General features: G+C 40.4%; 1 protein-coding gene across 1 annotated transcript; it reads left to right on the plus strand.

The window, feature by feature from the left end:
• Positions 1–520: 520 nt before the first annotated feature.
• On the plus strand, positions 521–23,999 carry LOC306964430 (uncharacterized protein; the record flags this gene model as incomplete). Its single annotated transcript, XM_079558422.1, has 4 exons — positions 521–837; positions 23,103–23,387; positions 23,464–23,745; positions 23,841–23,999. The coding sequence occupies exons 1-4, from the start codon at positions 598–600 to the stop codon at positions 23,997–23,999; spliced, it is 966 nt and encodes a 321-aa protein (XP_079414548.1). The 5' UTR covers positions 521–597.
• Between the last annotated feature and the right edge of the window lie 1,821 nt (positions 24,000–25,820).

Genomic DNA, 25,820 nt, shown 5'->3' on the forward strand with positions numbered 1-25,820 from the left:
TACAGACTAGTGCCAGTGGAACAGAGGTTGTTATGAACCTTGTGTTGACAATAAGCGCACTTTGAAGGGCCGGATGTTGATGTGGTTTTAACACCTTGATTTCCTGTCAGTGTCTTTAAAACTCTATTGTTATGAAATGGTCAATAACTTGCAGCAATAACATGACTAAAATCTTCAATAAACCTTAACCAAACAATTCTACTATGATTAAGTGTGGTTCTTCAGCTGATGCCATCAAAGTCACCTTGGATTCACCAGGAAAGGTATTTAAAGTTTTCTTCACCAAGAATGTTGCTGTGATGATGTTTTGTGTTTGTGATTTCTACATCTGGTATCTGTTTTGAATGATGGTGAAAAAATAATGAACAGTGTGAAAAAGTGGCCAAACAAATAGAGTTTAAAAAGTATAAACGGTGATGTATCAACTCTACTTAATGCATGTGTAGAAAAGATAAAGCTAGAACCAACTGGAGCCTTCTGCACCACGACTGAACATGTTAAGAAATCAAACGGAAGCCTCTTCACATCTGTCTCTGTGCAAAGTGATGCAGTCGTGCTTCACACAGGAAGAGCTCGCAGTCGACCCAGGTTTTGAAGATGGACAAGTTTAAAACAGCCAGAGAAGCTCTGAAGAAGATTTTCACTCAGTTCAACAACAACTTGGGCCTCTACACCACAGTCTTTGTTACTGTTACCTACCACCTGATCGCCGAGAAAGACTTCGCTTGCTCCTGTAAACCTCAGAACCAACAGAAAGATGCTTGTCGGCTGCACCTGTTCCTGCCTGTGGCGCTGCTGTGGGTTCTTCTGCTCCTGCTCGATAAAGGCCTCCATCGGGTAAGACTGAAATAGTAGAAGAATTGAATCACTATCTTTGTCAGAATTTTATCACTTTTCATACACATTTAGGGAGAGTAAAGTTGCCTGTGACATACGCTTTATCATCTGTGAACTAAAAATGGTACCAGCTGAACAAATATCCACACCTATATCCTGCATTAAACAGTATGTATAGAATTTTTCTGAGAAAAAAAAATAAGGCATGAGCGGCTTGTCAGCAGGAGTGTGGGTTACTTGAGAGAAGTTCAATGTGATGTAGCACTGCAGTGCATTGCAATGTCGGAGCACAAGCAGCAGAGGGCTGGGGATGGGGTTGGCACTGGACAGCTGATTCGATTGCATTATACCAGTGGTAAGCATTTTCATACGTTTACAACTCCAGTGAACACATTATTTATGGAAAAATGAAAATAAATTAAAGTAATTATGCTATGTATCTTTGCATCAAAAAATAGGGAGGTCACTTGGTTTGTAAATGGAGAAGTCACATTCAGGGACTGGAGATCGATATTTTTGCGTGCTTGGCTGTGGCTGTGTGAGGGTCTGTAAAGAAAAATGAAATGGAATAATATATTTACACAGTGGTATGTCACAAATGCTGAACTCTCCCCCTCCCTCCCTTTGCTACCTATTGTGTGCATCTAGACAACATTTTGATTCTCTGATTACTTCACTTGTAGTAGAATTAATATTAAGAGCCCATATCTGTAGTTTGATAAGCATCTTTGAAGTTATAATTAACAATAGCTGTTTTGAATATGCAATTTAAGTATAAATTCGTAAGTCATCGTAGTCCTTTTCTTTGTTTTCATGTTCTAGGCTGTTGGAAACATATGTCGGCGCGTGATGGAAAAAACGGAAACAAGTAAAGAAATAGACAATGTGACGAAACCACAGGACGCAAGTGGAATAACAAGCAACGTGACGGGAAAACCAGAAACAAACGAAGAATATCCCTTGGTCCAACAACTTGACAGTGGTAAAACAAGTGAAATAACAAGCAACGTGACGGGAAAACCAGAAACAAACGAAGAATATCCCTTGGTCCAACAACTTGACAGTGGTAAAACAAGTGAAATAACAAGCAACGTGACGGGAAAACCAGAAACAAAAGAAGAATATCCCTTGGTCCAACAACTTGACAGTGGTAAAACAAGTGAAATAACAAGCAACGTGACGGGAAAACCAGAAACAAGTGAAGCCCAACAACAAAACAGTGGTACAAGCGAAGAAAAAGCTAAAAGCGGAGTTCCTGACTTTGGATTGGCGTGTTGTGTGGTCTTGGTGAGTGCATTGCACACGCTGAGTATCAGTTCGATCTGGATGGCGATCGTCTTTCTGGATGGAGACTGGTGGCTCTGCTGCCAGAACAATGGCTCTGACGATCAGGCTCAAGTCGCCTGTAAGAACCCTCCTGCATACACTGATGACGAGAAATCTATCGCTGCAGATCTGAAAAGCTTGTCCAAGGTGAGTCTACAAAGATTACTACGTCAATCTGGTCAGACCTTATGAAGAACTCATGGTTTTCTGATTTTCAGAACATTGGTTTGGCGGTGCTTCTGGGAGCAGCAATTATTGTGGCACTCACTAAGGTCATTGCAGGTTGTAACTGTAAGACACGGGAGGATGAACTTGCTGAAAGAATTTTTGAGGAAGGACTGGACGTGGTGTTAGAGATGAAGCACAAGGCCGCGTTGGAGCAATTGAAAAATCATGTGCAGACCCAGCTGGACCAGAGGAAGTGGATGAACTGCTCTGAGGTAGTGGAAGAGCTGATCATTGAGATGAAAGACAGTCAAAGAAATGACACCAGGGTCTGAGGTTTGTTGCTTTTCACAATTTGACTATAATATTTAACATGTGAAAAATACACCGTCTTAAGTCTGATTTTATTGTTTTCCATGTTTCATTCAGGGAGATGATGGTGGCGGAGGAACAAGTCTAGGATCATCAAACTCACAAGAGACTGTATAATCACTTTTTTCTTTTCTTTTTCTTATTTTTTCTTTTGAGGTGCATTATCAATTTATTCAGTCTTCACATCTTTTCAATTTCTATGCAATTGTTTGTTGGCTGTTGATCTATTTGTATTTTTGATGTTTACAGAAAAAGTTTGAAAAGGTTTATACTCTGTATATTTAAAAAAAAAAAATTGAGTTCCAGTATTTTCTCTTTGTACTTGCAATTATTTGCCAGTTAATTTCTAGGATTTTTTTAATGCTATTATAAAGTGTGAAAATAAAGTGTGAATCCATTTCTTGTGTCTCTCCCCACTGCTCTGGGTCCTCTTGAGTCATTTCCACAATACAGTATAACTCAAAGACCCTTTATCAGATTGACATCCTGCTTCTACTGCAGCAAGGTTATATCCTAATAAATTATTCTAGAATATGAAGATGATCACTCACTAAACTTCTTTTGTAGAGCCCCTGACATTTTAGGGGGAAAAATCGGAAATTCAAAAATTGCTTATAACCAAATCCAGTTTACAATCTAGCACATTTTTGATTGTTCCTGGACACACTGTTAGAAGACATGGCACAGACCAAATTGTAGCCATTGCTGAGTTAGAACTCTTTAAAAATGCACACACATGCAAAATGCACCGCGAGCAGAAAAGGAGGTTGAAACTACCTGTTTTGTAAGTTGTTTAAAATAAACTATTGGGAGTTAGAGCAAATCACTTTGCATATGTTCATTACACATGTTGAGGAACTAAAAAAAATTAAAAAATAAAATAATCCAAATCTGAAAGAGTCACCTAGGGATGTGGGTGATTTGGGACAAAATGACCCTTTTACAAGAGTGCCCTAGGCCAAAAGGCAGCAACACAGAAAAAAACAATTACATACATACAAACACACATTGTACCATCGTCATTTCAGTTGAAACAGTGATGAAACGATTTTTGTTTCACAATGTCCCTTAAAGGAATAGGCCACCGTTTTTACATACTAAGATATGTTCTTACCTCACTTTAGACGTGTTAATATATCCCCGTCTGGTCTTTGTCTGTGCGCTCTGTCAGGCAAACGGAGCACATACGCAGCCTCTCCCACATGTCACATAGCTCCGAAATAGCTCACGATAGAAGCTACCAAGCTCTTCCATGTGTTCCCTATTTAAATAAAGTTACGTGAAGTGTTTTCATGCGAAGTATATTTACACAGAAATGTAACGTGTCGATTTTATAAGCAAATAAAAAGGGGGATTATATTGTGAGGCGTAATGATACGAGGAGCACAGCGTCCGCGCAGTAACTCCTAAAGACTTCCCCCCGCTCACTTCCGTCAATAACCTTTAGGAGTTACTGCGCGGACGTTTTGCTCCTCGTATCATTACGCCTCACAATATAGTCCCCCTCTTTATTTGCTTATAAAATCGACATGTTACATTTCTGTGTAAATATACTTCGAATGAAAACACTTCACGTAACTTTATTTAAATAGGGAACACGTGGAAGAGCTTGGTAGCTTCTATCGTGAGCTTTTTCGGAGCTATGTGACATGTGGGAGAGGCTGCGTATGTGCTCCGTTTGCCTGGCAGAGCGCACGGACAAAGACCAGACGGGGATATATTAACTCGACTAAAGTGAGGTAAGAACATATTTTAGTATGTAAAAACGGTGGCCTATTCCTTTAAGGTACAATCCATGCAGACGGTGCAGGAAAGCCTTTCTGCCAGCTCAGTGCAGACTTTACGCACAGATGTTAAAAACAGGTCTTGTGACCGATGTTGACATGTACCCGCAGATTTCTTTGTAGATACGAGCACAAATATGAGGGAATGGGTCCCAACACGGCTTTAGAGATAATAACTTTCTCCATCAGTTGTACCTGAAAAAGAAAGAAAGTGAACTGAAGTGTCTCAAATGTCTGCTTTCGATGTGCAATAGAAGTCGGGTCATTTTTACACTGTACTTGGTCATGTGTGAAAATTAGACATTTTTGGCAGGACTTGTGTAATGTTCTATCTACCATGACCAAGATCTCAACACCTCTTCAAATTGCTGGACAAACACTAAACCATTTAAAAAAATAAAAATAGCCTTGGCAGTGATTAGAAAATGCATTGCCGTTACACAGAAGTCTGATTCCCCCCTGTCTTTAACCAAGTGGAAGAAACTAAATGGAGCAAGGGAGGGGGTGGCTGTGTAGTATTCATTTTTATTTGTTTGTATTGTCTTTTTGGCATTTATTTTGTATGTAAATTCAAAAATTAAAATAAAATATTGCAAAAAATAAATAAATACAAATAAAATGTATATAAATATATATACTTTTTTTTATGGCTGACCTTGTCTCATTCTGGTTGCAGTGCTTCCTGTTAATCCATATTCCAATCATTAAGGCACGAGAACTAGGCCTTGGGAATTGTGCAGTTTTACTTTTATCATAATATTGTTTGTATTTTTTAATTTTATTGACCTTAATTTATTCAGGATAGTCCCACTGAGATTAAGAATCTCTTCTTGAAGGGAGTCCTGGCCCCAGAGGGCAACCTATTGTACATTTTGATGACAATACATGACAATAAAAAATGAGTGATCATTTTCAGGTCCGGACCTCAGTTTAAGAACCTGCTGTCGATCCCAGGCAACAAGAGCAGTTGGTTTAGTCCGTTGGGAACACTACCTTTACCACTCTGCTGGGACTGATTATGTATTAACTCTCCATCTACCTCACCATCCTGACAATGGTACAATTTATCAATGTCTATTTGTTGACTTTTGAGCAGTTTTTATTTTAATGTTATTTAAAAAAAAAAAACATCACTCATTATCCCGAGTTACCTCTCTCACACCTCCATTATCCTGAGTTACCTCTCTCACACCTCACAATCACCAGACTTCACTCTCATACTTCCACTTTCTCTTGAGTGTGTTGGGCTATTTAACTTCCCCTCTCCAGCAAAACCAATTTGGAGGCAGATAGAGCATTATGTAAAATAAATAAAATAATACAACAAGTATGTCAAAATACAAGAATATATTAAATCATAAGGCACTTCTCATTGCCTAATGACTTAATATATACTTTACTTTTCTCAAAACAGCAATGTTTTTACACATTTTATTTTTTCCATATGCTACTGTATGTGTTATGTTGCATTTCAATTAATCGATCAAGAGTGTTTCTTCAGATTGAAGTTATTCATTTACAAAATTGTTGTTTGTTGAGGAGAAGGATTTAAAGGAGCCCTCATTGTCTGACCCTGTTATTCCCCTGCCTGACCTATTCCAAGACCTGTCTCAGAACCAGTCCCAGGACCTATTCCAAGACCTGTCTCAGAGCCTGTCCCAGGATCTATTTCAAGACCTGTCTCAGAGCCTGTGCCAGGACCTATTCCAAGACCTGTGTTAGACCCTGTCCCAGGATCTATTTCAAGACCTGTCTCAGAGCCTGTCCCAGGATCTATTCCAAGACCTGTCTCAGAGCCTGTCCCAGGATCTATTTCAAGACCTGTCTCAGAGCCTGTCCCAGTACCTATTCCAAGACCTGTGTTAGACCCTGTCCCAGGATCTATTCCAAGACCTGTCTCAGAGACTGTCCCAGGACCTATACCAAGACCTGTCTCAGAGACTGTCCCAGGACCTATACCAAGACCTGTTCCAGAGCCTTTCCCAGAGACTGTCCCAGAGACTGTCCCAGAGCCTGTCCCAGAGCTTGTCCCAGTGTCCATTTGATCCATCACCTTATCCCCAATAAAGAAGCACTCTTCCCATTCCTGTTGCTGCATGAGCCTCTGCAGTTGGTCTCCCATCTTCTCTATGACCTTTTGCCTCAGTTTCTTTGAAACAAACTTCTCCTCTTCTTCCAGAACAATTTCCAGCCTTTTGTTTCTTCTTGAACATTTGCAATTGCAAAAGGATGGAACACAAACGAACAAGAATAAACTCAGGAGTAGGTACAGGCCACATCTCTGTAAAAGTGTAAAAGAAATGTGATTATTTGCCTGTTCAAGATACAATTGCAAATGCTATTTTTTAAATCATTGATAATCAATACGTCCCATTCCACTCCCACTTTCACAAACAGACAAACACTCACAGCGACATCTCATTTCTTCTTGAATTATCCCATTGGAACTGATGAGAATGAATTTACACCTGAACAACTCAGAACTTTGTAGAGTATTATGGTATGTTAGATGGATTGTCATTGTTCCGGGCCACAGGTCAGATAAGCCCATGGGCGTATGGTCGCGACTGGGAATCTTTTTAATACAATAACAACCACTTTTATCACTTGTTTACAACAGGGTGATGTTGGAAAAGGCAGGACATGCTGCTAGACACACTTAAAATGCAAGTAACATTTTAAACTAAAATTCAATTGATTTGCCATCGTTGCACTACATTTTGAGAAATGGGTGTTATTTTACTGTATTATCAATCTGGTCCTTGCCAAATTACTTGGGTTCATCCACATCTACCCCCACACATCAAAACGTTTTCATTAAATTGACAGAAAAAGGACTCAAGCAGTAAGGAATAAGTTCAAGCTTAACATTATGATTCAAGTACAAGAAAAAAGCAATGAAAAGAGTTCTGCCCTGCACTCTCTCTGCTGAACAAGAAAAAATGTATTTAAACACATATAACGGGAACCATATGTTTACATACACTTTATAAAAAGACACATTTGCATTTTTTCCTCACTGTCTGACATGAAACCAGAATTTACTTTGATTTATTTTTTAGTTCAATTCAAATTTTAAAAAATATTTCTATTTGCTAAACGCCAGAAGAATGAGAGATAGAATTATCTCTCTTTTTACGAATCCAAATGTTAACATACATTTCATTAATATTTGGTAGAATTGCCTTTAAACTGTATATTTCGGGTCAAACGTTTGATATTCTTCCACAAGCTTCTCACACTGGCAGGAGTTTTGGTCCATTCCTCAAAACAGACTGAGACACATTTGTCGCCCCCGTGCCTTTTCAGCTCTGCCCATACATTTTCAACTGGATTGAGGTCAAGACTCTGTGATGACCAATTCAAAACATTGACTTTGTTATCCTTGAGCCACTTTGTAACCAGTATTGGCCATTTGCTTTGGGAATTGTCCATTTGAAAGACACATCTGCGCCCAAGCTTTAACTTCCTGGCTGATGTCTTGAGATGTTGAGAAGTGCACCAGCAAAACAACCCCACAGCATGATGCTGCCACCCCCGTATTTCACAGTTCGGATGGTGTTCTCGGGCTTCCCCATTTCACCTCCAAATGTGACGATGGTCATTATGGCCAAAAATAAATAAATGTCTCATCAGACCACAGGAAATGTCTCCAAAAATGAAAGTCTTCATCCATTTTTTATTTGCAAACACCAATCTGTCTTTTTCACGTTTCTTTTGGAGTAAGGGCTTCTTCTCTCTCAGCCCATGTCGGTACAGGACTTGTTTCACTCTTGATAATGACAAACTCTTACAGGTTCAGCCTCTTCACCAGGTCTTTTGCATTTGTTCTTGGGTTGATATTCACATTTCAGACCACAGCACGTTCATCTCTGGGACACAGAACCCGCCTGCTTTCTGATATGTTGACTGGACATCATTGTTTTAACCACTGAACCTGGCACCTTCAAAGGCGCACTGTGAAACATGTTGCACTATACGACTGCCATCAACACAAAACATGTAGTCCATGGGCCAAACCCCAAATTCTGGCAAATCGGTACCGAAAAGGTGGCAAAGGCTATCGTTGATTTTTAAGTAGGTCCATGTCTGAGGTTTATATTTTTGTATGATAGCCTTTTCAGAGTTACAGCTTTATCATAGTTTTCAGCTGTTGAAGTGAACCAACGCCATGTCAAAAAAGTCGCTTTTGACACTGGTCCATATTTTGGTTGAGGCCATTTCCAGCCCATTAGATACTGATTTACACCATTGTATTTGGTATCATTGTAAAGAAGACGTTTTCATGTTTCATTTGAGCCCAAATGTACTACTCTGTGACTATTACCGTGGTAACCAAAGCTCCTCAAACACAAACCTGAGGACGTTTTTTCACCATTTTCATAAAAACAGTTTTACTATGTTTAACGCTGTTTCTTCAAAGAACATCACAAGACAAATGTTTGATATTGGGGAACTCTCTAGACTCTGAGGATTCAGGAAATGTATAAAATGTCAGTACTTTTGCAACTTAAGGCCTCACAGTGAGCCACGAAGTAAAAGAATGTCCACCTCACATGAGCCTCTCCCATTGAAATAAGCCTATATCTGCCATTCTAAGGTTGGAACAGCTGGTGCGACTTTCTGTCCAGGAAAGGCCAATGCAACTTGAAATTACATTTATAAAAATTACATTTATTCTGTATTATATAACCTGATACTAAATTGTAAAAAAAAAAAAAAAAAAAAAAACATATTATGTAGCCTATACACTGTTTATGCACTCACTCAATCACTTTCACTCATTCACTACTGAAACCACATAATTCTACATTGGTAATTGGCAAATAAATAAAGTTTCTAGCAATATAACATTGCAGACACCATTGTCTTTTGCTTCCAGAGAGTTGTGGAGTCGAATGGCCCTCGGGACAAAGACAAAAGGGGGTTAACTATTGCTAGATTTTGAGCCAAAAGCTAGGATAGAAGAACTGAGGTGTTCTACCGTACTAGAACTGGATTCTACAGAAAATTGACTCAAGGGATATGAAACAAAAAGAAGAACATGCAAACTCTATGCAGAAAGGTCCCCATGGCTTGGGATATCCAACCCAGGAACGTCTTGCTGTGAGGTGACAGCTAGACATTCAGTCACTCTTGAATCCCCTTGTACAAAAAACATTTTGCTGATAGAAAAGGCTGAAGGGAATACCTTTATGTCCAAGAAGTTGTGGAAATTGTAAGTTTAGCTACAGCTTAAACACAGCCACAGTTCTGTGTCCTGCATTACTCCTGCAGCTGAGGGAGATCTGGGAGAGCTGTCTCCCAGAGACACAAACTGTAGTTGGTTAGACAGTTGGTTATGCAAGAACCAAGCTTTTCCTTCAACACTTGACAATGGCGATCTATGGCCAATAGCAATGTTATGTTTTCTTCCAACCAGACTCTGCGACTGTGAAGGGGCAAGGGAGAAGCGGGGGTGAATTTCGGCTGAGTACAGACTGGAACCACAGCAGGACCGGCTTTACATCTTTTTCTCTCAGACACGGACAGTGGTTAGCTCAACTTTTTTGTTTGATCTGATAGAGCTTATAGAAGCCCATAACACTAAAGGAAGAACATGAGGCAGCACGATGTAAGCTAGGAAAATAATGTTGTCTTGTCTTGTTAGGAGCAGCGCTGTCCTTGCGCCAGGTGGAAGATCTCACCCAAAAATTATTGAATGCGCAGGAGAGATTGCAGGCCCTCAGTGGTTAGTCTTAGTGCTTAGCGTTGTCTTGCCTCTCAGTATGAAGCTCAATGTAGGTGTTTTTTGTGTGGAGTTTACATCCTCTGTCTGTGTGGACAGATTTTCTTTGGATGCTTTGGTTTCTCCCATTAACATAAAAGATGCTGGTATTGAGATAAAATGTGCACAAGAGGCAACAAGAGCTTTCAGAGGTGGTGCCTGCTGAGCTCCCAAGAGACAGTTTTCTAGTTGCATTTGACTGAGCTCGATATAACTATTGTCAGCCCGAGGTGATGCTGAGCCCTGCAGAGGTGGCTCAGCGAGGGGAGGGTTCTCTTGTAAACACGTAACATGCATGATGCAGCGTGCAATGTTTAATAAAGATTAAAGAAATAAAAGTGTTCCTCTGCTGCTGCAGCCACTCGCTGCAGATCCAAGCTGAGCGAGCGGGACAGAGAGGCAGCAGCCTCACGTTGGACACCGTTCGAATGCGCAAAGTTACGAAATGTACAGGATTTAATTGATCAGAAACTATCATATCGGCTGCAGAGGGGTCAGAGTTATGCAGCAGTTGCAAGAAAACTGTAGCGTATTGGAACATTTGAGCTACAGCTGCAGGATTCTTGGAGCGGCTGAATTGGAAAAAAAAAAAGTTGCTATGCTCCCTGTAAAATGCGCTTCTTTCTTTTGGACTGAGCTGTGGCTACACAAGGAGCATCATCAGGAGGTAAACACTGACACACGATGGAAATGTCTCCTTAAAACTCAGATCAGACCTGGTGTTGTGGCACTTGAGGCATGAGTGGTTTATTTGTGGAAAACTGTTGTTGTTTTGGTGGTAGGGGTGTGTTTGGTGTTAGGGGTGTGTGTGTTGATCTACAGTATCAAAGTAGGCCGTGCATAACCTACGCTCAAACAGACTTTTCAAGGCAATTTCGCTTTTGTTTTCAATTTGACGTAGAAGAAGACAAGGCAGCGCGATGTAAAGAGGAACATAATGTGAAGGTTGCCATAGAAGAGCAGCGCGAGTGCTGCTTATAATGAACCACGCCTCAGTCGGCCTCTTTTTCTTAAACAACGCCCTCTCCCTAGCAGCACAGCCTTTAGCACAAAACCTGTGCCACATGCAAAATCGCACGTGCACCACATTGCGTTTAGAGTTGCGCACGGACTGTGCCAGTCACAAGATCTGGCCCTTGAACTTTGTACACGGCACCAAGGATTGGCATCGGCAAGTCTGAGGTCTGGGGTTTTAGAGGAGGCATGCTTTGAGTGGTCAAGTTAAAAAATCTTGAGATATGGTTCATAACTAGGGAAGAAAGGATAGAGTTTGAGTATAAGGAATACTCTTCACATGAGACAAGTCGCCCAAACGAATTCATTCAGTCCACACATGGTGGTAAGATAATTAACCCATGGTCAGGTCATGGAGGCAGCAGCAAAGCAGAGATTTCCAGACATCCCTCTCCACTTCCTCCAGCTTTTGTGAAGCGATCCCGAAGCTTCCCAGGCCACATAGAGACAGTGTGTCCCCGAGCCACCTAAGATGGCTCTCCCCGATGGGAAGAAGCAGCGGCTCTATTCCAAGCTCCTCTTAGGTGACTGAGAAAACTCCTTTCGGCCGCCTGCATCTGCGACCTTGTCCTTTCGGTCATTACCCAGATCTTATCACCATAGGTGAGGGTAGAACATAGATCAATCAGCAAATCAGCTCCCTCTTCACCACAACAGTCCGACACAACGATCACTACCGATGTCGCACTGATCTGTCTATCGATCTCACACTCCATCCGTCCCTCACTCGTGAACACGACCCTGAGATACTTGAACTCCTCCTCTTGAGGCAAGGCCTCTCCACCGATCTGGAGAGGGAAAGCCACCCATGGCCTCAGATTTGGAGGTGCTGATACTCATCCCACTTCACACTTGGCTGCAAACTGCCCCAGGGCAGCTGAGGTCCTGATTTGATGAAACCAACAGAACAACACCTGAGATCCTGGGGTTCCCAAACCGGACACCCTCCGGTTCCCGGCTGTGTCTTTAAGTTCTGTCCATAAAACTAATAAGTAAACTTTTGTTTATTCATTTATACAGCATATTTCATGCGCACAGACTCAATATGCCTGGGAAGAAAATAAATAAATTACACAACATCAAAAAACTCAAATACATTAATACAGCACATACACAAAAAAAACAGAAAAGCTGGAGAAATTCCTCTGTGATTTAGTTCTGGATGAGGCTAAGCTTTAGTTTTGAGTTGACTCTTCATGTCCTGGTTATAATCTATAACACCTCACACCTCACCATCTCCATACTACTATATTTTATTTATTTGTAATGAAATAAGAAATGACCTTACAAAATGTTTTACTTTATTAACTTACTAATCAGTAAAAAAGGATGTTGTTCAAACGTGTGGTTTATGAAAAATTCAAATTCAAATTCAAATTCAACTTCAGAACAAACTTTCTACAGCAAATACATTAACAACTAAGTTAGTATCTAGTGTAAAATATGGTATTTTTTGGCACAACCATGTGGTGTCTACAAAGACACACTTTTGGAATTATCTTGGATTATTGAGACATTTTAGACAAATGCACAGGACTATGTATAGTAGTGAAAGAGACAGAATGGCATTGTGTGTATATAGCATATTATATGATAAATATCTACAATATATAAAATAGATAAACAACTTTTTGCTGAAAATACAGAACTGTTCTTCTCCACAAATGTAATTTCAAGTTGCATTGGCCTGTCCTGGACAGAAAGTCTCAACAGCTGTTCCAACCTTAGAATGGCAGATATAGGCTTATTTCAATGGGAGAGGCTCATGTGAGGTGGACATTCTTTTACTTCGTGGCTCACTGTGAGGCCTTAAGTTGCAAAAGTACTGACATTTTATACATTTCCTGAATCCTCAGAGTCTAGAGAGTTCCCCAATATCAAACATTTGTCTTGTGATGTTCTTTGAAGAAACAGCGTTAAACATAGTAAAACTGTTTTTATGAAAATGGTGAAAAAACGTCCTCAGGTTTGTGTTTGAGGAGCTTTGGTTACCACGGTAATAGTCACAGAGTAGTACATTTGGGCTCAAATGAAACATGAAAACGTCTTCTTTACAATGATACCAAATACAATGGTGTAAATCAGTATCTAATGGGCTGGAAATGGCCTCAACCAAAATATGGACCAGTGTCAAAAGCGACTTTTTTGACATGGCGTTGGTTCACTTCAACAGCTGAAAACTATGATAAAGCTGTAACTCTGAAAAGGCTATCATACAAAAATATAAACCTCAGACATGGACCTACTTAAAAATCAACGATAGCCTTTGCCACCTTTTCGGTACCGATATTTGGTCTGGCCCATGGACTAATGCTCCTAATGACCAGCTCAGCACAGAAAAGGCTAATCAAAGAATGGATTTGGATGAGGACCTAACCTATTTAAATCTCCATTTCTGCTGACTTTAGTTGACATCTCCATAGTAACGAGCCGGAGACGTACCCACTCCCGGTAAAGATACAGTCATGTCTTAGTAGAGGTGACCCACTCACAGCAAAGGCTCATGTTTGTTTGTACATTAATGATGAAAATGTCTGCCATCAAATAAATGCTTGTATTTCAATTTGATTTATTGGGTAAAAAATGGCTTTAAGTGTCTTGAAATTGCACCCGAAGATGTACCAGATTTGTGCTTCCCAGGACATGACATTGTCATCTGGGCTTTTGCAAATAATTTAAAGTTATTGTCATTTTAATGTATGCAAAACTTCTCACTTTGTAAAAAGCAACAAAAACCTAAACAATTCTTCTGGCATTTAGCAAAATGATTAGAGAAGAGAAGAAAAAAAAGCAAATATGTCTTTCTATAAAGTGTATGTAAACATCTGGTTCCCACTGTATGTAGATAAACTCACCCGGGACTGATCCTTTAGTGTTGCCATGTACTTGCGGTCCTCCTCTGAGCGCTTGCTTTCTTCCACACATGAGATATTGTGATGAGAACGGTCAAAGCAGCAGACAAACCACTCTCCATCAATGAGGGTTGAGACCACCCAGAACGCACTCACAAACAATGCTCTTAAAACATGAACACTTAAAAAACAGAAATGTAACTTGAAACGGTCAAAGCTGCGTCTTTGACAGTGTTTGTTCATCCATAGCAATGCAAAAAATATTACAAAAAACGGTACAGCCATGTAAACAGAGCAATCCCGCTTTAGATTGTCACAGGTGCATGGCAGATCTTTGTCAAATAGAAAATGGAAGGAAAAGATGAGGATGACCACAACGTATGCACTGACTCGCTCCTGGACACATGAGATAAAACTGCCTGCTAGTTCAAGAGTCTTTTCCATCTTTGATCCTCTCAGACCCTCTTCAGACTGACGATTGCTGCTCTGCCAGTGGAGGTTTTATCATGATGCTATGAACGCATCATGATAAAACCTCCTCTGGCAGAGCTGTGCCAAGACCTGTCCCAGACGTGCCCAAACAATCAACCACATTTAACCCTTTTCTCATCCTGTTTACATTTCTGCTTCAAAATGTTCCCCAGTGAGGGCATAGGTATATATCATTAACACAAAAAGGCAAACAAATCATATTGTTTCCCCCTCGGCCACAGCTTCAAAATAATCTGACTGAAAATACAAGCATCTCCCTACAATTTGTGAAATGCAGTGAAAATGTCAACCAACTCCTTTTTTTCAAATAGAAATGCTGATATATTACTTTTTTCCTCTGTTGCAATGAGATTTAAATCTGAAGTTTTATGGAAGAAATGTCCCAGGTTATATTCTAATGTGAAAATACCATAATTGCATTCATCTGCCGACAATAGGAACAAGGTCCAAACTGAAAAAATACTGTAAAATCTGACTCTTGTTCTTCAAAATGATAAAATATAGGACTTTTACATTTTGACATAAAGAATCATCCACTACAGAAAAAAAAAACTGATGCAGTCAAATCAATCTTTGACACATCCAAGGCTCTAAACACCATCAAAGCCCCACCCGCCACTATCTATTCAGACAATTTTCAAGTTTTTGTGTTTTTGTTCTTTTGCTTAGGCAATTTTTAAAGTTTTCATAAAAACTGGCATTTAAAGGGGTACAATCCATACAATTATTGAAGGTTTGGTAATTTGGAAACACATCAAGTAATTCAAAAGATTTACGCAAAAAAAAAAAAAAGTATGTATAGTGATTTTATGGCAATTTTTAGGCTTGTACATTCTTCTAGGATGGCGAAGGGTGCAAAATTTGAGGATAACAACAGGGTTAACCTCGTCACAACCTCATACTTTCTGTTTCGTGCCTAAGTTCCAGTCAAAGTCTGTTTACAGTGAATTTTGATCCTTGGACGGCACATTGTGGCTCTATTTGATTTAAACTGTCATGTGCAGCCCAGACTGGTTCCACCACACCAAGCATTATGGCTTGTTTTTGGTGACACAAACAAGTCAAAGAGTCAATGCTGTCCTGCTGCCGGCAGAGGAGAGAAGGAAGAGGGAGGAGCAGCCAGGTATCTGAACTCTGAAGTTTGCAGTCTAATCAAAGAACTCTACAGGGGAACTCATTATGCCTGAAATCGCCGAGGCTGTGTTCTACTTTTTTCAAAACATAGCTAAGCAAGCCTTTACCTACACTGTGATTATTGTAATATTCTCTTATCACGTCATTTTTGACAAAGATCTGCTCTGCACGTGCCAGGACCTGCATCGAGACTGCCCTTTTTACATGATCGCACCAGCATGTCTTATCCTCTTGGCTCTTCTGTACGTGGACCAGCCTTTCCAGAAGTCCTTCTTCCTCACAGGTTATTGGTCCGTGGCATTGATCCGGTTCTTTGATGCGGTAATTGTGGCTCTGATCTGGAATGTGTCCGTGCTGGTCGAAGGGAATTGGATGGTGTGCTGCTTTGATGATTCGAACAGAAATATCTCATGTAAAGACAAGTACCACCTGACGGATAACGACAAGCTGTTCATCAACGTGAAGAAAAACTACTCCAGAGTGAGTGCACGCCATCACACACACATATAGATAACAGAAATATAACATTGTTTGGGCTAGAGATGAGGGTTATTAAAAGCTGCAGAATCAGTTGGGTGGCCTTAATTGAAGTCTGCAAGAAACAGCATTTTCACTTATCACCACTGTCTTTTGCAGTTTATTGGCTTATCTCTCCTCCTGTGTGTGGTCCTCCTGGCATTTGTTGTGTCTCTGTGGAAGAAGAAAAAGGGATCGTTGCAAGAGAGAGTTCTTTTCACAGAAATATTATGTAAAAAAGAGAAGGATCGCATGACAAAACAAATGGAGACCAAAGCTGTGAAGAAGCTGGGACAGGACACTCGCTTACACACACAAGAACTTCTGGTACAAATAGAGACCGAAGATGAATAAGAGTTTGTGTGGATGCAACAGATAAGAATACAGTAAAATGACAAGATATAATCCTCCACACTGTGATTTAATGTGCTGTTGAAGTGCAGCATCTACTTTTTGTGACTGGTACAGCTGTTTTTTTTTTGTTTGTTTGTTTTTTCAGTCCAGAGCTGCATTTTCTGGTTTTGTCATTATTTAGTCCTGTTTGATGCTTCTTTTTTTTCTCCGATGGACTGTTGCGAATTAGCAGTTTTGCTATAACACTAAAAACTATGTATCTGGTTTGTCCAATGCTATTGTTCTATCCATATTAAAAAGGAAAAGAAATGTATAAAAAGAATTGTCGTTTGTTGACATTATTTTCCAAATTCTTGAAATACTTGTGCTGTTGTTTAGAACTCTTATATGCAATTATATTTTTCAAAATGATCGATGAGACAAAAGGGTATAGCATGAGACACTGCTGCTGAATGACGCTTTCACTAGCAAGGACCACGCCACAACAAAGTGCAATTAAGATTTTATTCACAAGGTTTATAGTGTAGAGTGAAACTGGGCGAGACTGTGGGTGGGGGCTGCGTCTCGGATGAACCCAGCTATTCGGGACCCCCTTTCTAAGCAGGAGAATCATTGCTGAAATGGAACAGACATGGGTGTGGGGTCGACAGTTTCAAACAAACTGAGATGACGAGGCTTGGCTTGGCATATAGTGGCTCGTGGGTAATTAGAGGTGTGGTTAGATGAGAGCAAGAGTGGTTGGTGTGCAAAGTGTGATAGGTTGAGGCGTAGTCCTGCTCCCGAACCCAGTCAATAAATATTGACTCCATTTCAGGGTGTGCCACCCGTTCACAAACAAAGCTTAAAGCTCAACGCTGATGACCAGCCAAGTGTTGGTGGAACCGATACATACAGTCAGAGCCATCTATATGTGGGGATCTGGACAAGTTGCCCCAGACCCCCACACATCCAGTAATAAGACCAGTAAGACCAGTAATCATAAAAATAAAAGTGAAACTAAAATGATTACATCTGGAAAACCCTATTGGCTCGAGGAATGTGCAAAAAAACCGTGAGCTATAAATACCAAAACAAATACAGTCGGATGCACCAAGTCATGCAGAAACATTTTCTAAAAAAGAAGGTACGCTGCATCCAGAAATAATATTTATTCATCCTAATTAAACTCAGCAAACGAACTAGACTGTCATTCTGAAAAAGTATATACTGTAATAGAAACAAGTGAAAAATGAAATGACAACATCAAGAAAACCCAATTGGTTCTAATGTAACAAACAGGAATAAGTTGGATGCACCACGTTTGAGGGATTATGAATAAAATGTGTGTGCATCATTCCTCAGCAGTCTTCATCTTTAATATTACATTTAAGTAAAGCATAAAGCACTGGAACATTTCTCTCAATATTTATTAGATACTAAATATCTACTAAAATATTACAAAAATACTACATTAATCTGTTCAAATGACACTGCTGTGTTTTGATCATGATTTCAGAATTATTATACTACTTATTATACTTACACTGTGTTACTTGTATCAGTCCTTTTATAGACATCAGTTATTAAATTTATTGAAGAAAAAAAAGCGACTGGAAAAATGCGGCTCTTTGGGAACGCCCACAAACGCCACGTTCAAAGCTGCCGTGTGTGTGAAAACAAACAAGGGGAAGAGCTGCTTTTTGCCTATTGCTTCACAATTGCATTAACTACTTGCTGATTTATGGATGTATTTTCAACCAAATAAAGACACAGGGCCCGATCTTCCGCCTGGTGCAACAACAGTGTTTGTGCAGACGAGGGTGACATCTTGCATGCAAACAAACGTTGCACCAGTGCCTGTGTGAGCAGCGTGGGGACAAGAACATAGGTTAGAAAAAAGGGGTCGACTGAGGCATGGTGTGACTACAACAAGCGCTTAAGTTGCTCCTTCACTATTCTCCAACGATATTGAGTCATTTTAACTCAAGGGGATTCTATACTTTTTCTGTATCCATCCATCCATCCATCCATCCATCCATCCATCCATCCATCCATCCATCTATCCATTTTCTTCCACTTTTCCGGTTCGTGGGGGCAGCTGTTGGAGTTGCCCAAATCACACTGCACCAGCCCCTTATGGCTCCTCCTGCAGGTGGTGGGTCCACGGAAGGACAGCCTCATGGTTCTGACCGGGCCTGTTGGTCTCTCATAAGGGGCTTCTGAACCGCTCTTTGTCTGACCCGTCACCTAGGACCTGTTTGCCATGAGAGACCCTACCAGGGGCACGAAGTCCCCGACAACAGAGCTCCAGGATCATTCGGGTGCTCAAACCCCTCCACCACGTTAAGGTGGCGGTTCCAGGAGGGGTTTTTCTATATCAAAAGAAATGTTTTCTTCAAAAGGCGAAACTGAAAATAATTCAGCAACCCGCTTTTGGCTACCGACCAGCATTAACAACATATTTAAATTTATCTTGATTTAATCAAATAATTCTCTTGAATTTTTGTCTAGTTCTAGTCGACAAAATTTGCATGTTCATTTTTAGTCGATGAAGCAAACCTACTTTTTTATTTATTTATTTGTTTATTTGACAGGGACAGTACAAGGAAACATTGCCAACTCGTTGGCCGATGTTCTGTACTTAAGGCGTCTAGCCATCGGCTAATTTGCAGCCCCGTCCCTGGTTAGGCTTTTGAGAGGGTTTATAAAAGAACAGAAAAATGAAAAATCAGTGAAAAGCATCAAACAATACAACAATAAAAAGAAAGAAGAGAAGACATATCTGACCACTTCCCACCCTAAGTCCAGCCTCAGTGTTCACATTTTTGTTTGTTCTTCAGCCACAGCTTCAGCTTTTGTGAGAAAAGTCTCAGGTCCAATTGGGACTTTAACTCCAGTGGCAAAGCGTCCCTTTCACTGAGAACGCAGACTGACCCAGAGCAGTTTTGCACCATTTCACTCTGCAGTTCCCGCTGACTCCAGCTCTGGTACTCACTCCTTGATTCGTGTATTTTTGTACTAATTGACACATTACAGACGGAGCAAGACCATTAAGACACTTGAATATAGTTTTTATAAAGGAGAAACTGATGAAGTTATCAAATGTCATCATTTTGTATTTTTTAATAATAGTGCAGTGATGCCACTTCATTGGTTTTTGATCAAACACCTTTAGTGTTTGCTTGTAGAGTGATGTTAAAGGCTTTAGGACAGATTGTGAAGCCTGGCCCCAAACGACTGAACAATACGACATATGTGATAAAATCATAGCATGATTTTATCACATATGAAGGTTAATGAAGGTCTGCTTCTCCCACATGAACAAAGCACAGAGCTGTTCCTTTGGCTGTGAATTTAAATGATATGAAGCTTTTTCAAACTGTCAGTGGAAGTTTGGATGATTTTAGCCTCTTCATTTTTATTTAGTCATATTTCATGACGAACATAACTGGACATTTTAGTCATTTAGTCTCATAAAAACGTTTAATTTAGTTTTAGTCCAATTTTAGTCAGCCAAAATATTACTTTGACTAAAATTATGACCCTTAGTATGACACCATGCCGTCTTTTCGGCCTTTCTTAAACTCTCCAAGGGATAGTGTTTTAGTGTGTGTTAGTATAAGGGACTTCCAGCATATTGGTCCTGGATGTATATTAGTTGCCATTTGTGTATTTAGCAACCCAATAACACACCCTTAAATAGAACCACACCCGTATGTATTGAGTGTTAGTGGCACTGCTCCTGGTTCCAACGTGATGCAACGGAGACGTGCCAGTCTACACAGTCCCTCCATGTCCAGGGTGGATCTTGTCATTTGATTGTCTCCGTCATCACTTATCAACTGAGTCACTCCCTCCCTTGTTTTTCCCAGTCAGATCAATTGACAGCAAACTAACAAATGCAGCACAGCTAGGTAGTTAATTGACTGAACTAAATGTTTATTGATGTTTTCGATTGGTCGGCTTTACAACTGACTATGTACAATAGATAAATGTGTTATCTGAATTCAGTATATTACCTTACATTGGAGCCACCGCCGAATGAGAACGGCCGCTCGGGACCAGCTCCGCCCACAATGGAACAACCAGGAGCCAACTGGAGGAAGATGGAGGGGCTGGAGTGAGAGAACTGCTCTTGGACCCAAAACCAGCCGAGACCCCAAGAGTCCAGGACACGGTTCATGTGAATCCACTCCCATTGAGACCCCTCTCCAGACAGGGATCAGACATGGACTGGGGTAGGGCAAGACCAGGACTGAACCAGGACCAAACCACATCCAGGCAATGGAGGAATTAGGTCTAAACCAGGAGTTAACAGAAGTAAACCAAGGACTAAATAAGGACTCAACTTGAACTACATACGAACTGAATCTACAAAAGGAAACTAACTCGGACTAAAGGACTTTACCCAACCAGGTCTAAACCGAAGGACCCTCACGACCTAAAACTGCTGAGGCCTTTCAAGTATTTCAGGACATTCCCTGTTTACCTCATGCCAAACAGCACCACAACAGATGTTCAAGTAAATAAAGCCACATTTAGAATTAGAGCTACAGTACAGTATATATAACCCACAGTGCACCTCTGGAACTCATGGAGGTGCAAAATATTGTTCGGCAGCAACGCTTAATGATGACATGGCACAGTTTGATGTTAAGACAAATTATCATTTCTGTTTTGTCTTCTCTTTGATCAAGCAGCAGATTGTTTATTACAGACTAGTGCCAGTGGAACAGAGGTTGTTATGAACCTTGTGTTGACAATAAGCGCACTTTGAAGGGCCGGATGTTGATGTGGTTTTAACACCTTGATTTCCTGTCACTGTCTTTAAAACTCTATTGTTATGAAATGGTCAATAACTTGCAGCAATAACATGACTACAATCTTTACCCTTTAAAGAAGCTACGTATCGCCCACGGTACATGCAACATCAAATGCATACCTATACGCACCACAGTCACATTGCCCGACATGTTACTAGTCAAAATGATAGATTTGGGTAAGACAAAGGTCCACCTATAAAACGAATGGACATATCCATGTAAATATTGATGTACAATGTTATTTTTTACAGATATTGTTCACCAAATATATGTTCAAGTGGTAGCATTAGGCTCAGAGTGTGTTTTGGTTCCCACCTATCTATTGCAGCTGTGGACCTTTATTTTCATCCAAAAATGTACGCGAGGATAAAGAAAATTATTGTTATATTCAGTACTATAGTTGATAACTGGCCAATAGTGGCACTGATAGTCATACTGATTGTTGTGCCAACAACTATAGACTCACTTGCAAAAGAATTATGTAAATTCCATAAGGGACATTAAAGGGGCTAGGTGCAAGTTGGCCGTTTTATACTCACTACTGCCACCTCAGGTCATACATGTAACTGCACCTTCTATATTAAGCTTGTGCATGACGGCAATTCGGATCCGAAGTAATACAGTTTTGAGTGACAGTGCAGGATTTTAGCAGCAGTTGTGGTGAACAGGTCGGAGCTCATTCTACACATTAGGACATTGCTGGAACTTGTAGGGAGGAAAATACATAATTTTAACATTTTTAAACTCTGTATAGTCCCTTTAACAGCAATGGTTTTAATTTGGAGACGCGAGTGAATCAAAAAACAATTCTACCTAAGTATACACGGTGATGTGTCAACTCTACTTAATGCATCAAATCAAAAGTAAATCAAACGGAAGCCTCTTCACATCTGTCTCTGTACAAAGTGATACAGTCGTGCTTCACACAGGAAGAGCTCGCAGTCGACCCAGGGTTTGAAGATGGACAACTTTAAAACAGCCAGAGAAGTTCTGAAGAAGATTTTCACTCAGTTTAACAACAACTTGGGCCTTTACACCACAATCTTTGTTACTGCTACCTACCACCTGATCTCTGAGAGAGACTTCGCTTGCTCCTGTAAACCTCAGAACCAACAGAAAGCCTGTTGGCTGCACTTGTTCCTGCCTGTGCTGTTGCTGTGGTTTCTTTTGCTCCTGCTCGATAAAGGCCTCCATCGGGTAAGAGTGAAAAAGTTGATCATCATTTTATCTTTTCATACACATATAGATTTTCGGGAGTGAATTCTTTTGACAAATAAAATGATATATAATATAGTCATGAATTGCAAATCATGTAGACTTTATCCTCTGTGAACTAAATAGTACCAACTGAACAAATCATAATGGCACCTACAGTGGGGAAAAAAAGTATTTGGCCAAAATCCAATACAATGTCTATGTGAAACTGACCAAATACTTTTTTTCCCCACTGTATGTCCTGAATAAAACATTATATGATGATATAGCAGAAAAACAATGTTCATGAATTTTCTGAGAAAAAAATCAATAAGGCATGAACAGCATTTCAGCAGGAGTAGTAAATATGAAGTTAATATGAAGAGCCATTATCCGTAGTTTGAAAAGCATCTTTGAAGTTGCTATAATTAATAATGGCTGTTTTGAATATGTAATATAATAATGTTTTTTTTTTTTTTCTATTCTGTTCTAGGCTGTTGGAAAGATATGTCTGGGTAAAGATTGTGAACAAGTGGAGGGACAACTTAAAAGCGGAGTTCCTGACACTGGAAGGGCGTGTTGTTTGGCGATGGTGAGTGTATTGCACACGTTGAGTATCAGTTCGATCTGGATGGCGATCGTCTTTCTGGACGGAGACTGGTGGCTCTGCTGCCAGAACGATGGCTCTGACGATCAGGCTCAAGTCGCCTGTAAGACCCCTGATGTACGCACTGTGGTGGAGAAATCTATCGCTGCAGATCTTATAAGCTGGTCCAAGGTGAGTCTACAAAGATTACTACGTCAATCTTGGTTGGTCAGACCTTATTAAAAATTCATGGTTTTCTGATTTTCAGAACATTGGTTTGGCGGTGCTTCTGGGAGCAGCAATAATTATGGCACTCACTAAGGTCTGTGCATATTGTAAGTGCAAGAGACGTGATGATGAACTTGCTGAAAGAATTTTTGAGGAAGGACTGGACGTGGTGTTAGAGGTGCAGCGCGAGGAGGCATTGGAGCAATTGAAAAATCATGTGAAGACCCAGGCAAACAAGAAGGAGTGGAAGAAGTGCTCTGAGGTAGTGCAAGAGCTGATCATTGAGATGAAAAAAAGTAAAGAAATGACACCAGGGTCTGAGGTTTGTTGCTTTTTTTACAATTTAAATATAATATTTAACATTTGAAAAATATACCGTCTTAAGTCTGATTTTATTGTTTTCCATGTTTCATTCAGGGAGATGATGGTGGCGGAGGAACAAGTCTAGGATCATCAAGACCAGTTTCACCAAGTCCAGGAACATCAAGCCAAAGAGACCTCAATGCACGTCTTTTACGGCAGCATCCAGTCCAGTGGTCAGCAACCCCCATGCTGAGAACCAGCACCGAGCTGTGACGCATTTGCTAATTAAATAACGATTGCATTTTCTCTGATGTATCTTTGGCCTGTCTCTCAGGCCAATATGCTCGTCCATAGATATATAATGAAACTCCTGATAGTCGCCATAGAATTCCTTTGGACTTCAGTTCAACTGGTTTCATAACAGACAGAATCAGCGATGCCTTGTGCAGCTGAATGTGTTACGTGCAGCTCCTATATCTTTCTGTCATCAGCACTGCATCTCTCTCCCTTTCACATTCCCGCTCAGCTCGTGCTAATTCTTCCAAAACTTCATTACGCTGCAGCCTCACATTATTTGCTTTTACCTTTCAATGTATTTATCCACCTGTGAACTAAACCCAATGGCCTTTTTTTTTTTTACCAGCAGCTTCAAATTTCTTAAATCCATTAAACTTGTGAGTTTTTGGAGAGTTTCTGCTTGGATTTCTTTGTACGATGTTAGAATAGCCTCCCACAGCTGCCATGTGGATGAAAACTGCCTCCCACCCTCATGTTTTTTTTTTTGTTGAGGCTCCAAAGGTTCTCAACAGGGTTGAGGTCAGGGGAGGAGGGGGTCCACATCACGAGTTTCTCTCCTTTTATGCTCATAGCAGCCAGTGATGCAGAGGTATTCTTTACAGCAGGACATGGTGCGTTGCCATGTGTGACCAGAGGTGCTTTAAAAATAGTTAACCCAAACATAAAACCAGGATAACGCAAATACGGATTTGTAAAAAATGGAGACAGAGACAGTGCTTTTAAAATATGTGATTAAAAGTTTATTTAAAAGGACCAGGGATTCAATATTAAAAAGTATTTATTTCTATGATTTAAATTTATATTAAAATGGCCAATATTAAAAGTGCAAGTCACCAATAAAACCTTGCAGCCCCTGGGCCAGAACCAAAGGGAATCTGGAACACAAATAAACGTTAGAAAATAACCAAACATGAATGGCTTGAGAGGGGGTAGCCCCACCCCAAACAACACGGAAAGTGCTACCCACAAATACACACACACTAAATAACAAAAATCCCAAGTGTAAAACAGAGAAAACGGGCCAAATCCCCCTCCCAAGCAGCACATCCAAGGGAACTGAAATCTAAAGACTAAAAGACCCAGGGACTGCTATACAAAACTGGTGCAGAGCTAAAACGGTTTAAAAAGCTACAAAAACAAACTCATATGCAACCAAAATAAACCCTAAAACGAACTCTAAACAAAACAGTAGCAGGCTAAAATCTGCAATTAAAATGGAAACAAACGTTAAAACCGAAGTATAATGAATTTAAACAAAATATTAAAACGCTTGTCCCACCTTAAAACTGCTCTAAAAACGGGGGGAAATAGCCGCCACCGGAGTACGTTAAAAGCTCTAAAACCAGAAAGATAAATGAACATTAAAATACTAAAACCGAGGGGAGAAATTAAAAACACACCTGTCACCAGCCAGCAGCAGTCGAGAATGAGTGCCAGGCGCTGGGGAGATTTAAAGGGGCCGCTTCCGCCTTTAGGCAGGAAGCAGTCTCTCCTAATAATTTCGGGAGGGAGCGCCCTACTGTCCGCTACACATGCATGAAGAGTTTTGTTAGGGAAAGCAAAGCACGGCTCTCTCCCCATGATTCTGGCCCAAAACATGACTGCGCCCCCTCCTTACTGACGTCACAGCCTTGTCGGGACATTGTGGCCATTCACCAACTGTCCACTACTCCATTGATTTGACCATCCAGGGCTACACGGCCTCATCAGTGAACAAGACTGTTTGAAAATGAGTCCTCATGTATTTCTGAGCCCGTTTCTGTTCATCAGCTTTCATTAACAGCTTAGGGGAGGCCG

Source organism: Gobius niger (assembly GCF_951799975.1).
Source record: "Gobius niger genome assembly, chromosome: 6".
NCBI lineage: Eukaryota > Metazoa > Chordata > Actinopteri > Gobiiformes > Gobiidae > Gobius > Gobius niger.